Raw genomic sequence first — 18,275 nt, 5'->3', positions numbered from 1 at the left:
AACTACAAATCCTCCCAATCCACAACCAGAACATGGTAGTGTAGCTTCCCCATAATCAAAATATGAATAACTTCATTGTGATGACGAAAACACAGTGGAGAGCATACTCTTTTTAATGTAAATTTTCACATTTGCATTCAATGTTGAATGAACAGTTAAATCTTCCCCTGATATGCCCTTGGTAACAAAGTAGAAATCCCACCCATACCCATTTCATACTTCTTTGGGGACCAAGAAATATACGTTTTAAGCGTCATAGGGTAAAAAACCTTCATTCCTTGGCGTGAAAACACCGATGAGTCAAACAAGAAATGGCTACTTACATAATGAAGAGAAGGCAGAGTCTAGCTTGTTCAGCGAGGTTGTTCAGCGATATTACGGCGATGAAAAAGTCATCTGATGACTAACTCCGCTGACTAAATGCATTTAGTCAGTTCACGCGCACGACCAGAGACTGGAGCCATTCCTGTATTTCACCGCAGACAGGAATAGCTCAAACTCAATTTTAACAATTTTTTTTCAATAATTTTTAAATAATTTTTTAAACAGTTTTTGAAAAAAGAAATTAAAACTAAACTAGTGAGCAGCGCTGTGCGAACAGTAGTTTTAAAACAGATGAAGAGCCCGATGAATGGATTTGTCCTTCATGTGAACAATAACCTAGAAAATCAGTTTTCCACGCTAAAAAAGTACCTCGATTTGTGGCCAAGCCATATTTCTCCAGCCGAGCATACTAAAACTAACATCGGTCGCAGCGTCACGCAACATTGCGTGATTTTCCAAACGTGAGATGCAGTTGCCGCATTATTTTAAAACTTAGGAACTATATAGCCCTGTAGTAATAAAAGAGGGCTTCATTTGCAAGCACTGTAGACTTCAACTTAAGAAGAACCTAATAAATCGCTCTTTGAGTTTTTATCTCGGTGTATGAAATATTTAGCTAAAACGAAAAAAAAATTAATATACGCATAAGTTGGAGCCATTCCTGTCTGTGGTGAAATACACGAATGGCTCCAGTCTCTGGTCGTCCGCCTAAACTGACTAAATGAGTTTTGTCAGCGGAGCTTGTCAGCGGATGACTTTTTCATCGCCGGAATATCGCTGAACGACCTCGCTGAACAAGCTAGACTCTGCCTTCTCTTCATTATGAAAGTAGCCATTTCTCGTTTGACTCATCGGCGTTTTCACATGGATATTTCATTGTTCCGCTTCGAGACACGCGGTTAACCATACTCACGAGCAAGGAGTTTAACTTTTACTATTTTTATCATCCAATCACGAGTCGGAGCCATTCCTGTATTTAGTCGCTAGTAAGATTCTCACGCGACACCATATTGGTTTAACTTAAGTGTTTATATTAACAGATAGACCAATCACATGCTAGCTTCCTTGACTGGCTGTCATGTGTGCTGGCGCGTAACAGAAATAAGCACCACCCACTTTGGTTCGAAATTTCTGGCTATGCTACCGATGGCTGTTCTGTACGTAAAACATCGTTTGGAATCCTAATGCGGGTATCAGCGGCCATCCCGAGGGGTCGACCCTCGGGCAACCCAAGGGCAACCCACGGGCTTAGCAGGGGATTTGTAGCAAAGGCATGCCCCGCACGCGGGGCATTAGAGCGCTTTTGTGTTTTTGGCAAAATACCCCGGGGCCATACCCACGGGATTTGCACGTAATCCGCTGTTATTTTTGCTTTCCTACAAGGCCCAATGAGCGTAAGAAGTGGGAGGTTTTCTGTAAGCGAGCGGATAGAAAATTCAAGACACTCGGCGATCCAAGAATCTGTTCATTGCATTTTAAGGAAAGCGACATCGAGATTTCAATTTCATACGGTTAGTTCGCATTCGAAGCGTCTTGCCGATAGGAAGAGACAGTGTGATGAACAACCGCAAGCCAAGAAAGTTTGCCTCAGAAAGCTCGAATTTGAGGACTCCATAGAGACTTGTGTGGATTTTAGTGCTGATGTGGCTTCAGTAAACCATGATCACTCGTACTTTTGCATCGAGGAACAGGCAACACGGACTATATGTTGCCCAGGTTGCTCGAGGGGTGGGGGTATTTGTCCCAATTTTTTGCCCTACCCGAGGGGCTTTAGCATGTATTTGTCACGGCAGCTGTGACAAATGCCCCTGGGTGCCCGGGGGTCGACCCCTCGGGATGGCCGCTGATACCCGCATAAACATGGATGTTAGTGAGAGGCTAACCATAAGTCTGTGATTAAGCCTCCTGTTTAGTTTTTGATCAAAACCTTTGGTTCTAAGCAAATTTCTTTTGGAATACCGATGATTATCATTTGTAACTGCCATAAGGACCTTGTTTGAAAAAGTTTCATAAAATTTTAAAGTTCCCCGTCATAACTTGGGCATCTCTTCTACAAGAACGTAACACAACACCCTATCAGATGACAGCTGAACCTCACCTGCCTTTCGTGGCAACTGAAATCATGTTTTGGTAACGTTTCTAAAACACATATCGCCGGAGAAAAAAAACGTTTTTGAAAAATTTCCAAAAAGTTTGATGTTCCTCGTCATAACTATTGATTGATTGATTGATTGACTGGAGCATCTCATGACGTAACACTACATCAGGTAACAGCTGGACAAAAGCTTATGCCTTTTATGGCCAAATATTAAGTCTATCGTTCTTCATCTATTGAGGCGTAAAATCTCTTAACATGCTCAGAACTAACGGGGGGTGAACTCTAATTTACATATATTTTTGCTTTGCTGCAATATAATTTAAGGTTTTTTGGCACAGTTCGGCTCTCGAGGATCCCTCGTGTATCATAATGGAGGTCGAGTACCTAACAAAACGAATTGCACGAGGAATTAAAGTCTTAGGGAGCAGGATTGAGAAAGACGTCGCGCAAATGTGTGAAAGAATTTTGATACCGCTCACTGAAATACTCGGGGAAAGTGATTTCTCTGAAGAATCACTTGAGAGACTGAGAGGATATTTTAGAGACATCTACTGGAGTTTAAAGGTGAACTTGATGTTTCATTTAGGATATGCTATCGTGCTTGAAGAGATCGACGAACTCCTCAATGTGGTGGGTGCTTGGGGCGGCTTGACAAATGAAGAGATGAATAAACTACCAGAGCAAAAGCACGTAGTCGACCCAGGAAGCAAACTCGTGGAAATAGTAAGTACATAAGCGGCATATGTGTGTGTGTTTTTTCCGAGTTTTCATCCATTGTCATTTGCACCGAGTCAGGCTGTAACATACCTTGGCTGACTGTTTATCTAACCTCGCTGTAGCTGACACCAAAGGTAATGGTTTGCAGGAATGTTATGGAAAGGAAAAGCCGGACTACGAACTGAATTATAGAATTCAGTATGAGTTGCCGCTCAAGATTGTCTTTTTAATTAGAGTAAAAAAACTCGGAACTATTTCCACTGTTCTTGAGCGGAATTTCGCAGAAAATTGTGACCCTCTTCTAGTAATATCTACCGTGTTTCTTCACCTATAAGCCGAGACTCTAAAAGTTAGAGACCTTCCAACAGACTCGTGTTATCCAAAAGAAAAAGCAAAACCATCGGCTATAAGCCGAGAGCGAAATTCTTGATTATAACCGGCCATTTGAGTGAGCGAACCTCAGGGATAAAATTGGGAAATGGCTCAATGAACTCAAAAGCTAATGAATGAGAATAAACACAAAAGAAAAAAAATAGGCAGTCTATGACTACATGTGCCTTGTGATATGAAAAATAGTATCATCTGCAATGACATGATACAACAACAAGAAACTTTATTGTGAAATAAGTATCAACTGTAACAATTCATAATTGAACAAGAACTAAGTAATAAAAACATGTAATAGTACTTTCTATTAATAGTAATTATGCTATAAACTTTTATGATAAATTTTGTTACAACAACATGAAACTTTATTGTGAAATAAGTATCAATTGTAACAATTCATAATTGAACAAGAACTAAGTAATAAAAACATGTAATGGTACTTTCTATTAATAGTAATTATGCTATAAACTATTAGACTTGTAAGAAGAGTCTTATGGTCGTCAAGTAGAAATTTGACCAGACTCAAACTTCACTTTACAGCATCAGGCTTGTCGTGTATAATTTGGCACCTGAAATTGTGCAAACACAAGTTTGATGTTGTATACGTTGTATAGTTTACAAAGTCAAGTACGTTTGCAGGTTTTAGCATTTTCATCATATAAGTAATGTTGCATACAACGCATGATTTAGTAATTTTCAAAAATAAAGTCAACACAACTGCCTTCAGCAAGAGTGTCATTCAATTCCTTTGGTAAATGAGGTTGATGTCTTAAAACAAATCTTTCATCTCAAGAATAGCTGTGAAAGAGTTTGTATTAGGAAAGTTGTTCTATATGGCTTTTGGAAGAAACTGATCTACGACATGCATAGAATTATCTACAACCATCTTTACTGTGCCAGCATTTAGGAACAAATCTTCTAATTGGTCTTTTGCGATATTGTCCAAACTAGTGCTCTTCTCAATAGATGCAAGAAAACTTTGTAGTGCATTATTAATACATGTGTAGGCCTGAAGTTTACCATCAGCCAACTTTATTGTCAGGGTACACACATGTTTGGAGGGGCATTCTGAAGATAGCATAGTAGTTGAGCATGAAGTACGGCTGATTTTGTTGTTCTTGGTATTTTCATCATATAAAGTATTGTTGCATACAATGCATGATTTGGCGATTTTTAGAATAAAGCCAACACAACGACCTTCAGCAATAGTGTCATTCAGTTCGTCTGGTACAAGATTTATGTCTTTAAACATATCATCTGTCTCCACAATAGTTGTCAAGGGATTTGTATTGAGAAATTTGACATTGTTGAATGCTCTCACTTTGAGGTCAGTGAAGATGTATGTTTTTCCACTGCTGACAGCATGTATTGCATCTTCCCATAGTGTCACCTTAATTGATGCTGTTTGGTCAGCGATCAAACAGTCAACTTTTCTGAGTTGTTTGTTGTTCTTGAAAACTAGTTGGATCTGATCTTTTTTATTCAAAATTTTTTACCAGTTACATTCACTGTTTTGTATTCGTCGGCTTCAAGTGCCTCATTAATTGTTAGCATAGATGAGGAAACATGTGAATTATAGCAGAATTTTGCAGTAGTTGGCATGATTTTAGATTTTTTTGTGATTTTGAATTCTTCATTAGTTGTAGAAAAGCTAGTTGTAGAGATCCTCTTTGTCTCAGTAATTTTGACAGGAGATTTTTTATGGAATGGTTCAAGGAGGTTCTTTCTTTGTTACGGTTTGTAACATATTCCCCTGACTTTGTTGGTATCACTTGTTTGCAAGATGAAGTCAAAGTATGGGGTTTGCTTCTTTTTAGTGTTTATTATCAGGCTTAAGGATTGTAGATATCCCTGTATTTCAACATCTAAAAAAAAGAATACGCAAAAAACCCGAGTTATGGACACACACGTATGCACGATAACATGGTGCTTTGGGCTCTACGAGCACTAGGCACAAAAATTAATTTGTATATTATATAAAGTTATTGATGAGTTTTATGATGAAAAGAATGGCATAAAATACCTTGAGAATCATTGCCGTTGGTTTGTTTCATTGAAGATGATCTGTTAAAAAAAGAATGCAGTGGTTAATTAATAATTAAAAAAAAAATTTAAGTAATTTAAATAATAATTCTGACATACTAAAATCAACAAAGAAAACTCATCAAAATAATACTTACGAAGATGCTAAAGGATTTTCCATTTTTCAAAAGTATGTAACCATAAAAATTGTGCAGATGTCTTGAAAATAACAACGATGCAAATTTTAATCAAAAGCTACAGTATTATCATGACTAGAAAGTGTTAATCATTTATTTTAAGCCTATGATAAATTCAAAAACAGTTTAGTATTGCATAAATTCCTTTGTGATCTGAAAAGTAACTTTCTAAAATTTGAAATGTAATTTGCGATTCAAGTAGGTTGGTGTATATATGATCAATGAAAGTATTGTTATCTGTGGTGGTACATTTAACTAATTGTCTTTAACCATGTTATTTATAAAGAAATTGTAGAGTGGCAAACAACTAGCAACATCGAACCAGTTAATATTGAAATCACCAATAAAAAGATTGACTTCTGTTTGAAGTGAATCTAAAATACTCTGAAGTACAGCACATAACTGTTCTATTGATTGTGCAGGAGACCTATATATTCCAATTATTGAAATATGTGGTATAACAATAAATCTTAGAACTGTTATTTCTATGCCATTTGTATTAGCACAATATGGATATCCTGGATAGTAGTCAAGACAACTATAAGCTACAGTTCCTCCATATGGTCTTATATTGGAAGGATTTCTTGCTGGTGCATCATTCCTGAATATGCTGTATTTGTTATCATGCGTTAGATTATACAAACTATCATCATCCAAGTTGCAGAACCTGCTTTCAGCAAAAATGTGTACATCAGTACTGGAGTAGTTGAGATCTGCACATACATCTTTGATATGCTTATGCAAATACCTGGCATTAAGATAACATATTTTCAAACTAATTTCTGGTACATTATATAATGGGTTTACTGCAAATGTCAATTGTCCTTCAGTTCTCAATCGATGCATTTCTGTCCGCACATCATCACTAACAGCTACTTTATTCTCACGCAGGTCAGTCACTTAGAGATCATCAATAGTTGTTACTCTACTTAATCCTACATAATGTATGTGAGGAATTGCCCTTCTTGTCTCAAAATTTACTACAATCTTTGTTTCAGTATCACCTTGAGATCTATGAATAGTTTTTGCAGCAGCAGGTCTCAATGGAAATTGTTTTTGCACAAAATGCACTGACTTGGATCTGTTAACAGCAAAATGTGTACCAGTAGGCTTAATTGGTGTCCATGTTGGTTCAATGCCATTAATATACAACTGTCTGTTCTTATTCCTTGTCTTTACTCATACATCTGCATGATCAAACTGTACCCATATCATCCCTGAAGGCTTATCAGTATTATGTATTTGCATCAGTTTAATAACATTTCCTGCACCATTAGTCATGCCATCATCTGTCCTTGTATTCAGAGATATCTCAGTTCTTTCTCCAATTGCTAAGTGTAATATTGAGTGTAATTGTTTAGTCTTCCAAGGATCGCTCAGTATCTGTTTCAATATTTTGTCTCTAAGCTCTTTTGATTCAGCTCCAACTGCACTATCATGAGCTTTGATAGAATATTTCATACCTGTAAGAGCATTGTGAGCTTTGCAGTTAAAATCATCCACTTTTGAATTTTGGATAAACGAATGTGGTGCATCTTTTGGATAGTTTGGATTACTTAGTGCAATGCAGCGAGTCCTTAATTTTGCAATGTCTTCATTTGTATGATTACCTTCTCTTACTCTGTTTAATAGCTCAGCAAATTCTTTGCTTTCCCTTTGCCTCATTATTTGTTTCAGTTCAAACATTTTGAAAAGCTCTTGCCACACACTAGGAGCAAGAATTCCATATTCATCATTGTTCATGTTCTTGAATATATGACCATCCATCACTGGTTGTAACTGGAATAAATCTTCAATAGCAACTATACTGACTGCACCAAAAGGTAATGAACTACCTTTGATATCTTTGAGTCTTCTGTTTATTTGAACAGTGAACATGGTATTTCCCACCATAGATATCTCATCAATAAATATCAGTTTAATTCCAACTAGTTGGCATCGTATTGTGTTAAGTCTACTTGAGTCAAGGCTTTAGTAGTTTCTTAATGACTGACTTGCTGGTATTGCAAGAGCACTATGTATGGTATTTCCCTTAATGTTATATGTCACTTTTTCAGTAGGTGCTAGCATCAATACTTTTGTTTGTGAAAAAATCGATGCCAGGTCTAGTATTGTAATACTTCAATGCAGCCTGATATAAGGCTTAATGTGACATGTGATTTACCAATACCTGCAACACCACTAAGAAAACAGTAAAATGGTTCTTCAGAGGTCTTAATCAGATGCAATACATGATTGAAAAATTCTTTTTGTTCTTTATTCAAAGTTTGTACCATATGCCTGTATTCATCATCTGGTAATTCATTCATTGTCAGTGGTTCACTATTGTCTACGGATGGTATTCCTCAATCATCTGAAAGATTATAATTGCCACTAAAATAAGGATGTAAAACCTGGTCCCCTTCTGCCTGATGTTGTCGTTCTATATTTTGTGTGCAGGGAGCTATATCAGCATATCTGTCCTCTATTTGATTTATTTGTTGCTGGATTTCATTGAAATCTTCATTACAAAACAGCATATTGTTTCATTTGTTCTTTAATAACATTGGATAGAACCATACATCTATCTTCAAATGATGCAAAGTTTCCTAGTAAATCAGTTTCCTCATTTCTCCATGGAGTAAATAGCATTAAAAGTTCACTGTAATGTTTTATAATGTTTTATTTTTTATTTATGTTTTTTAATGTTTTTTTTTTCATTGAGCTTTGCTCTTTTCTCAGGAGAACCAGTAGCTTTTCTATATCTTTCATATATGCAGCTCTATTTTGTCTTTTGCTTTTTGGCGATAAATGAATATGCTCGCCCGATTTTTCTTGTTCTATATCAGTAGAATTTCCTAAAGGTGAGACTGGACATCTGGATACATAATGCATATCTCCTATATGGTCTATATATACTGACTGGATATTTTCAGCATCATTACAAAGTGTTGGCTCAATTATTGTTGTTTCTCTGAAAGTTGATTCTTGATTCTACTATATTCATTTTTAATTGCATTGAGTCAGAAATTGCTTGTATAACAATGTTATCAGCCTACGTACCTTGGTGTGACATATTACACAGATATTGATTCCATGAAGTGCTTACTACACTTTCTATGAACCAATCAAAATTATCAGATAAGAATCTCACAGCTGTTGCTCTAATTTCAGCACAATGGTTTGAATCACTATATAACTGATGCGATATTGATTTAAATAAACAATCACCTTCACCAACTACATCTAATGGCTGTAATCCATGTCTAAGCATTCTACATCACAATACAAAATTTTGGTTGGTAAAGGAAATGGTTTCAAAAGTATTCCCAAACATAGGACCAGGATTTAATTCAACATCACCTGATAATGACACTTTGCGTTTAGCCACAGAATATCTTTCTCCCTTAACTTTAAATGCATTAAAATGTGAACTATAGAAACTATTTTCTTTGCAAATACACTTCATTTTCCAATGCTTGAAATATTTTGCAACTTTGTACAAAATAGATGAAACAGGTACACATTTCAACACCATTTTCTTGAATTTGTCTTGTGACTTTTTCTTTTTGAGCAAATTAATAATAGTTTTCATCTTGATCTGAGACGGCTCTCTTTCTCTCATCCTGCATTTAGCACGTTTTACACATAGTCGAGAGGGTCTGTGTTTTTCATTACATGGCTTACATTTTTTTGGTAACTCATTAGAACAAGACTGAACTTTGATTGGTGCTTTCAAAGAAGTTGGGTCATTGTTGTCTTTTGATAAATTTACGACTCCCCGAAGGGATTTTGTTTGGCACTCCCGAGGGAGTTTAGTTATGGCTCCCCCAAGGAACATTTAGCACTCCCGAGGGAGGTTAGTTATGGCTCCCCAAAGCGAGGTTTGGAACTCCCGAGGGAGTTTATAACACTCGCCAACGAGCGTAGTAGGATCGTCGTAGTACACCTTTTGGCTGTTTATCATAGGATTTTCTACTTTTGCATGGAAATTCCATATTCTGTAGAAGTTACTGATCGCTAAACAAGGCATATAACGACAGGATTCGGCAGAAACGCTCGCCCACTACCACTGAATGAGGGAAGAATCATCAACACTTTCTTCAGTTTCTTTACCGATAAAGCAAGAAAATTCCCGAAAAATCCCTTCACGTTGCCTTTAAGATCAAATTCTTTGAAAATCCACCGAAAGTTCAGCCTGGCTCTTGAAGGAAAGTAAGATAAATTTATCTTAAACATAGAAACCTTACCAACGTCGTTGAAAAAACGCGCAATGTGAGCACATGGAGCGATCGTTGCAAAAAGTTACCATTAGTCATGTCTTCTCGGGATACGAAAATCAGACGAACATTGCTCGAAAGTGGTCTCGGGTTGTTGGCGAGAGAATACGAGAAAAACTCGAGTTACGGACACACACGTGTGCACGATAACATGGTGCCTTGGGCTCTACGAGCACTAGGCACGAAAACGAAGAATTGAAGATTTAAGAGCTAATGTCAGCATGCATCAAACAAACAGCGGCAAGTCACCCAAATTTGTTTTTCCTCCTACTTTTATATTTTGTAGCCCAATATGTTCTTATTATTGTGGTGTAGTTTTTTTGTAGAAAAATTTTTTAGTTTTCGAGAAATAATTTTTTTCGTTCGACCTCTCAAATATGTAAATTTTCACCGTGAACATTACCCGAGTTGTGTGACCTCATGTATCGAATGTACTAGACCTACGGTATGTTCTGTGAACATACCGGTCGTTATTGAAGCTGCCAAAGAAATATTTATTTTTTGGTGAATATTTTTGTCCGACATACTTTTCCTATGTCGAAAAGTAGCATCAAAACAAAGACAGTTTTAACAATGACCGATATGACACAATCTACTGAGCTTCAAGCTTTCATAAGACAAATGGATGGTTATAAAGTTACTGTAAAAATTTCCTTGTGTATTTGTGTTGTTCTATCTTGAGACGAACTCAAAGTTTGGCAAAATTTACTTGATAGCGACCTATGAAATGAACTTGGTGCGCCTACTTGTCGCCACCGTTAACTGGCATAAATCAGTACAATTTGCAACATAACACTCTTATCTTGTTTATTTGTGATTTTATTAGCTGTTTCGATGATCACGTTTATTATGCTCTACCACATTCTAGCCAGATTTGAGTTCCAGTTTATATATCTTCTTTAACTTATTATATCAGTTGCGTGAGAAATTTAAAAAAAACACAGAAATTCAAAGATGAATTTAAAGATGAATCAACCTCCGAAATACCAAGAGATGGGTTTTTTTTCCTCTTTGCATGACATCTAGAAAAACCTTTCAGGAATTACTGCATTCAGAAAACTAAAATGTCCAGATCCATCCCTGATTCCTTTGCCGGCTGAAGTCAAAATATGGTTACAGTGGTCAATTTGATTGACAAGCTACATACTAATTAGCTAACTGATCTGTTTTATAAGCGTCTCATCTTACATGCTAACATGGAGATTTGCTATTTAGTTAAATCGTTCGCTGGTGGAACTTGTGGATTTAGTTATCGAGAAGACCAAGTCGTTCCCTTGCGTGATTGTTTAAAAGACATTTCATGTCACTTGCGGGGTTGCAAGTTTTCAGATCCAGAAAATGAAGTTGATCTTGTTTTGTCGCGTGCCGGCATCTTCGAGACGCCAAAAGATATCGATGATTTTACAAATTGCCCCACTCACAAATCAAATTTCGGTGTTGGGTGGAGTCGTGGTTCCAATAACAGATGTAGGGTGCCAAAAGAAATGTCCGGCCATGGTAAAGGTAGGGTTAAGTCGATTCCAAAAGCTGATAGGGGAATTAGCAAGCGTGTAAAACCCTGAAGAGTGAAGCGATTCACGAAACAGGCTTGTCGGGAAATGTAGTTGCGTCGTTTTTTCCTCTCATAATATACATATATATATATATATATATATATATATATATATATATATATATATAGACCGCGATAAAATTATAAAAGGTGCTTTAGTCTTATCTGTGTGGGAGTGGCAATAATTAGCCTGTAAAAATAAGTCTTTATGTCCTTTTCTGTCTTTTTCAATGCTTCCCTCGCTCCTACAGAGGTTTCATACCAATACGAAAGCCGTGCCGCGTTTACATTGTACAGGTAGAAAAGGTTGTCCAGAATGAGTGTTTCGTTCTGTAATGAAAACCCCAATAGACTCACTCAGAAATGAATCATTTCGAATAAATTTTACGCAGGTTATTATGTGGCAACCGGTATGAACTCGTTCTTGTACAAAACTTATTCGGATATCATGTAAAAGGCCCCAAAAAGTTTTTATTCCCAGAGCATCACGCTTTGCTCGCCTGTCTGAATACTAAAAATTTCAGTAGCGTTGAAGCAACAACCCGCTTTTAACTGCTTCACTGCTGCTGAAACAACGATTAGTGAAGAAAGCACATATTTTAATATTTTAAATTCAACGTAAACAAAGATCTTTATAAATGGTAAATATTCACTTGTGTCGGTATCAACTATTGCGTGACTAGCTTATGATATAAATGAGGGAGGGGGAAACTCAACGCAAAACCTGAGCTCCTGTCAAAAAGTAATACCCAGGCGTAATATAATAATCGAAACAGCTAATAAAATCATAAATAAACAAGGTAAGAGTGATAGAATTTTTTACAAATTGGAGTGATTTATGCTAATTAACGGTGGCGACAAGTAGGCGCACCATGTACATTTCATAGTCGCTATAAAGTAAATTTTGCCGGACTTTGAGTTCGGCTCAAGATAGAACAACACAAATACACAAGGAAATTTTTACAGTAACTTTATAACCATCCTTTGGTCTTTTAAAAGCATGAAGCTCAGTAGATTGTGTCATATCGGTCATTGTTAAAACTGTCTTTGTTTTGATGCTACTTTTCGACATGGGAAAAGTATGTCGGACAAAAATATTCACCAAAAAATAAATATTTCTTTGGCAGCTTCAATAACGACAGGGGATTAAGTTTAGATGATAAAACAAAGGATTATGTTTATAGAAATACCGTAGGTCTAGTACATTCGTTACATGATGTCACACAACTCGGGTAATATTCACGGTGAAAATTTGCATATTTGAGCGGTCGAACGAAAAAAGTCATTCCTCGAAAACTAAAATATATTTTCGCAAAAAAACTACACCACAATTATTAGAACATATTGGGCTAAAAATATGAAAGTAGGAGAGAAAACGAATTTTGGGCGACTTGTCACAATATTTCAAATTTGTTCGATGGGTGCTGACATCCTCTCTTAAATACTACTACGCGACTGCAGAAACACAACTGTTACTCTAACCTGACAAACGTTTCAATCGAGTATCTCTTTCGTCACGTTTATTTTTCTCATCATGCCAAAAGCACGCCGCTCTTCGTATACTATGGGTTTCAGGATAAAAGTTATCGCGGAGGCTAAAGCTGTAGAAAACAGTTCGAAAATCGCTCGAGATTATGGACTTAGCGAGTCCATGGTGCGACGCTGGAGACGAGACCAGGCGACTATTCTTTCTGGCAAGCTTGAGATGTCTGCAAAACGTGCAAAAATGGGCTGTTCCACTCCTAAGTGTCCCGAACTGGACGAGCAAGCGATGGAGTGGTTTTCACAGCAGAGAGACCAAATATTTCATTTGTAATGTGAAACTAAACCCTGTGAGCAGGGTAACTGGGATACCTGGATGGTACTGGATTTTTTAAATCAAGTGTAGTGATACTACGGGTGTCGGACTAGTATAATGAAATAGTGAGCTCAAGTCTGGCCAGGGGCATACAGCTATTTCAAAAAAAGTTGTCATCTACTACTTGTGGGTGCACTGCTTGAAAATAGACATGACCTCTAAATTCCAATTTTCTTTTCAGTTTCGACTGTATTATTCCAGATCTTTCAGGGGGATGTGGTAATATATTGCATGTTTAATCATATTCAACTGGTATATAACAGATTGCAACTATAATCTTTCTTTGTTGACCTTTGGACATGACTCAATTTTTCAAACACTATTCTCTGTGGTATATCTGTTCAAGCTTCTCTAGAATGGACAACTCTGGTGATAGTTCATCAACATGTAATTTGTTACATACAGCTTGACATTGACAGTACAAATGAACTGATTTTCATCAAATGACTTAATGTCAGTAAATAGTGCTTGGTGAGTATTGTACATTTGTTTTTTTAACTGGATAACAGTTTTTCTCTATAGTGTTCTATTACAAACAGAGCAAATATAATATGGACCTTCCTCTAGTTTGAAAAGGTGTGATCTTCTGATCTAAATCATATTGAACTGAGTTTCTATAGGCTTCTTTATTACCTTGGACTTTTGATATAATCTTATCTTTGTCTGCAGGATCCAGTGTTTTATACCATTCTGCTCTGCCAGACAAAAGTGTTTCTTTTTCTTCAGGATTCAATGACTTATACCATTCTGCTTTTTTTTTGTTTTTGTGCAGAATAAAGCAAGTTAAACCATTCTGCTCTATTTTACTTTCATGCAGTATCCAGTGATTTATACCAAATTGCTCTGCTAGACAAAAGATTTTGTTTTTCCACAGAACCAAGTGATTTCTACCATGCTGCTGATTTGAACAAAAGCTTTTCTTTTTCTTTAGGATCCAGTGATTTATACCATTTAGCTCTGTGAGACAAAAGCTTTTCTTTTTCTGCAGGATCCACGGACTTGTACCATATTGTTTTAGCAGACAAAACTTTTTTTTTCATGGCAGTTTCCATTTGGGCGTAGCTTTCTTTTTTCCTTTTTGCATGTAGTTCTTTCTGACTATAAGACTTATGTTTTGCCATTACCTTTTGTCTTCCAGCATTTGACAAATTAGTTGAACAACATATAAATTTAATGCAGTATTCTACATCTTTACTCTGGGATTGTCCTTTTTTTTTACAATATCCCCTAATAACTGAATAAGAATATCTATGTCATTCCTTTTTTCAAATATATCAAGTGTGCCATTAGGACTGAATCTTACAATAAAGTACTTAACACTTTTTGCTTTTGTTTTCATATTATTGTGCTGAAAAATACAGCTGAAGCAATAATTTGAAATCCATATTAAAACCCGGTATTATCCTTAGTATTATCTGTGATTAACTTCTAAAGCAATAATTTGCCTTGTTTCTCCAAATTAAAGGCAATATTAATATCTGCATCATATATTTGAAGTGTCCTTGGGAAATTGTTAATAGTCAGTGGATGGTTATCACCATGAGTTTTTCTTTGTAAAACTTGTTTGCATGGTCAGTGATTCTATCTAGCATCTGTGAATTCCAATACTCACAATATTTGAAAATGGAAAAACAAATGCCTTAAAAAGATGTGGCACAACAGGGAATATGAATGGTTGTAATTTCAGCATCTGCATGATTTGCTTTGAGGGGGACAGCTGACAACTGTTGATCAGAAATATCTGTCATATCACCTTGTTTTTCATTAATATGTACACCTTTGAGTCCAAATAAAACATTTGGATTTTGATAAGGACCTTGAATATAGTTTATCAGCTTATTTAAGGTGTTAACTTCTGACAATACATAAGTTCCTTGAGGGTGGGGCATACCATATCAATCTCTACCATGAAAATCAAATATCTTAAACTTACCATCACAATTACCGTAAAAACCAACTGTAGTACTAAGAATTGTTAAAAAAAAGGAATTATAATTTCGTCCTAGCAAAGCCTGCATAGCATTAGCAAATGACATATAATAATTGTAATATTGTACTTCACAAGTACCATGTATAGTACCAGTATAGCTTGGACTATATTGAAGCTGATAATTAATATTAAACACTATCATCATTTCAGGTACTTCTGTTAACAGTAACTAGAATTGCCTGGATAGACTAGATAGACCAGAATACAATTCATTACCAATGCTCTTGATATTTACTAAGTCCATTGAGGATACAATACCATTCTCCCTACACACTGTGTACCAGCATTTAGCCCAACCCTTGCCACATTGTCTTGACTAAGAGGAGCTTGAATTGTTTTTGTAGAATTAATAACAGGACCAGGGTTTGTCTCTATATCCCCAGACAGCTTGGACTTAAAATGATTTACCCTGTGGTTCAGATTTTTATAAAAAATTGTTACTGAATTAGACCTCCATGCATTCGACTGCTTTGGCTTTGGACTTTTTATTACTTGTGGATATTAGTTCTGCGTTTTCAGTATCCTGTATTTGTTAGACTTTCGATATTTTCCCCTAACTGCAGAATAGGAATATTTCGTTGTTCCTTAATTCTCATCTGATTCCATGTGCATATATTTTTTCACGAGCTTTATTTGTAAAAAGATGCATTCGGGAAGACTTCGGTATGCTTTTTCTGATGTGGGTTCAAAGTAAACGTCTTACCTTCCAGGATTTCTTCAAAATACGAGAAATTATTTTCTTTGGTATTTGCTGGGCTCACGATCACAAACACGAATACCATGTGAACGAGGGCGATTAAATAAACAAATTTGTCGTATCGAGATCTACAGTTACAGACTGTATTTATTGAAAATGCTTCATCATCGCTATCATTAAGCTTATTATGATATACAATAACGGATAAATGAGCAGCATTCTCAAAGACGTTACATTCATCGAAGCTATTCACGACAGCTTTTGTTAGAGACATCAACAACTTTACGTAGAAATTAGCCTCCAAGACAATTGCGCAAACAATAGGTAACATAAAAACATACACAAAAAACGCAGGATTTTGGATCACTTATTTATCAAAAAAGAATATCCATACAACTACACTGAAAACAAACATAAGATTCACCTTACTGATCGTAAAAATTACCGTGCCAGAAGAGAGGAAGGTGACAGTTAACGGTTCTTTGTTTCTATTTATATTCCAGTTCAGTGACATTACGGATGATCACGGTGATAGAGGAAGCACAGACCATGCCAACCGTGTAATGAGGATGGCGAAAGACTACCTAAGAAGACTTCCAAGAAAAAACACTTTCAAACCCAAAGTTTTAGTAAGGGTGTCACACACAGGCAGGTCTTTTATTGGGGCCTCAATAGCTGTAAGTCATTTCTTAAGGCCTATTTGTTTGTTTCATAGAATCATGAATCTTAAACAGAGTCTTGGAAAAGCAATAGTACTTTTCCAGCCTCTAAATATTCCAGATCAGCAAAACTGGTTATTTGAAGCATTTTACGGAGCCAACTATGATTCGGCAAAAAGCACTTGTCAAAATTGCAACATGATGTTTTGTAATGATCGTTCGGGAAACGGATCGTCCACGTTTCTCGGCGCATGTGCAGAGTATTGTCCTGTTAATCAGCTCCTTCCAGATGAGCCGAATTTGCAAAGTGCACGTCACGACCCATTTGTGATTAATCTAGTGAGGCGAAACCATGCTCGATGTTCAAATCTGTTTGAAAACTTTTTTGACATATCTGATAAATGCATAGCTGCCGCTCGATCAAACGACGAAAATTTCATGAAGGCCGTGTACTGGGAAGTGATATATAAACTGCACATTTTTGGTTTATGGCCAGAATGTAACCCCTTCTTTTAGCTTTTTTCGGTGTTCTCCGTCGTCAAAAATTGATAGGATATTAAACTGCTCAACTCTAACAGTAAGAAGATAAAATATCTTTTTCGATCTCTAGTATGGAACAAATTTCAGCCCTTACATTTTGTGAGAATTTAGGTTAGTATCCCAGGTCGGTTCTTTGCACTGTCTTATCTGCATTTGTTTTAAATAATACTGAATAAAGCTGCATATTTTAATTAATTAATTGCTCTTTCTGAGAGAGAGTTAAAAGAGATGTCTACTGTAGCTCGGCTAGATGTGGTCGCCACTTTTCGACGTATTTATGGTCTTGTACAGATCAGTCTTAACCCTTTCACTCCCACATGTGACTAAGACAGAATTTCTCCTTACAATATCAATACAATATCAAGCAGGTAGGTGATGAGAATAGAGAAGAATATCACTGTGTGGATTATTAGTTGATGCAATACCAAACTCTCTGAACTAACATCATAAGAATTGTATGGCAGATAGTAAGGAGAATTACTAATTAGATCTTGGGAGTGAAAGGGTAAAAACAATATAAATTGTTGTTGTTGTTATTGTCGTTGTTACATTTTACTGATTCTCATCAGTTACTTACAGCTCTTTTACGCACTAATTTACTTTCAAAAGTTACCATGTGATACCTGTATAGTTAAGTCCGACAGACTAAGCTAATGCAAAAGTTCTTGTTTCAGACATTGACTGTAAACAAGATTTAAAACAAACACAATACAATTCTTTTTTCCAATCATCTTACCTACGTGGCAGATGTGGTAGTAAGGAATCTGCAACAGTCAATACAAAATATGTAAAAAGTAAAACAAAAGTTGTAATAAAGCATGCTAATTAAACTGTTAACCAACTTTGTCGGGCTTTATCGACATGTCATGTCATAAGCTCTTTTATCCAACAACGATCAGTTAGCCTATTATTGTTTATTTGTATAAATTGTAGCGTATTTTAATTGACAAATCAATAAAAATCAGACACTACGGA

At 36.2% G+C, this 18,275-nt stretch overlaps 1 protein-coding gene and 3 pseudogenes across 1 annotated transcript; 1 reads left to right on the top strand and 3 right to left on the bottom strand.

The window, feature by feature from the left end:
• Positions 1–2,626: 2,626 nt before the first annotated feature.
• On the top strand, positions 2,627–18,275 carry LOC149033968 (uncharacterized). Its single transcript, XM_089193241.1, has 2 exons — positions 2,627–3,145; positions 16,605–18,275. Exons 1-2 carry the CDS (start codon positions 2,792–2,794, stop codon positions 17,274–17,276), a joined length of 1,026 nt encoding a protein of 341 aa, XP_089049367.1. The 5' UTR covers positions 2,627–2,791; the 3' UTR covers positions 17,277–18,275.
• LOC149033971 (uncharacterized) lies at positions 4,207–5,251 on the bottom strand (annotated as a pseudogene).
• On the bottom strand, positions 5,860–7,026 carry LOC149033970 (uncharacterized; annotated as a pseudogene).
• On the bottom strand, positions 14,302–16,186 carry LOC149033969 (uncharacterized; annotated as a pseudogene).

This window comes from Pocillopora damicornis, chromosome 14 (assembly GCF_964200805.1).
Source record: "Pocillopora damicornis chromosome 14, jaPocDami1.2, whole genome shotgun sequence".
In the NCBI taxonomy this organism is placed as follows: Eukaryota; Metazoa; Cnidaria; class Anthozoa; order Scleractinia; family Pocilloporidae; genus Pocillopora; species Pocillopora damicornis.
Note: the sequence above shows the minus strand (reverse complement) of the source record. Positions and strands in the feature narration are given on the sequence as shown.